Below are 631 nucleotides of genomic sequence, written 5' to 3'. Positions count from 1 at the left end.
TCCGTGGAGATGCCCTGGAACTCCTCCTGGACCGTCCCCTGGGGAGAGGACCCGAAAACCGGAGCTCTGCCTGGGCCGCATCCCCCGAGACCGAGGTGCTCCTGCCTCTCCTGTTCCTCTTGCCAGGCCCGGCTCCCTCCCCTTTTCCTGGGCAGCCCCTGCACGCTCCCTTCCCTTAGGTTTGCCCACCTGTGGCCGATCCCCTTTCCCAGAGCTCACCCCTCTCCCCCTGGGATCCCCCATGCTTCTCCCCAGCCTGTCGAGTATCCCTGACCCCATCATTGTAAATTTCCATGCAATGCCCGAAGGCAGCGGGTTGGGAAAGGGGCAGGACCATGGGTGGGTTCTGGGGCGAGGGTCGTTTTCCCTCCATGTACGGGGTGAAAACATTTTCCTCCCCTGCCCTTGGAGGAGGGAGATGCTGCGGGCTGGACTCGAGGGCGCCGGAGCAGGGAGCATCTCCCAAGAGCTCAGCAGCCTGTGCGGATGCGCCCGGCCGTGCGTGGCCTCTGCAGTGCCCTGTCCCCTCTGTGCAGAGCCAGCTCTATAAACGGATCAATCCTCTAAACAATTTCTCTCTCCCCGGGGCGCTGCCAGCCCTCGTGTCCTGCTCACGGAGCAGCAGCTGGGC

The 631-nt window shown here is 64.0% G+C and overlaps 1 protein-coding gene across 1 annotated transcript in view; it reads right to left on the bottom strand.

Annotated features, from left to right (window-relative positions):
- The window catches only part of ZNF346 (zinc finger protein 346), an 8,763-nt gene extending 8,390 nt beyond the window's left edge, over window positions 1-373 (bottom strand). The window contains exon 1 of the mRNA XM_031055207.1: window positions 275-373. Within this exon, the coding sequence (XP_030911067.1) occupies window positions 275-373 (99 nt within the window). The remainder of the gene's footprint in view (window positions 1-274) is intronic.
- Window positions 374-631: the final 258 nt, after the last annotated feature.

Source organism: Geospiza fortis, unplaced genomic scaffold (assembly GCF_000277835.1).
Source record: "Geospiza fortis unplaced genomic scaffold, GeoFor_1.0 scaffold55, whole genome shotgun sequence".
Lineage (NCBI taxonomy): Eukaryota > Metazoa > Chordata > Aves > Passeriformes > Thraupidae > Geospiza > Geospiza fortis.
Note: the sequence above shows the minus strand (reverse complement) of the source record. Positions and strands in the feature narration are given on the sequence as shown.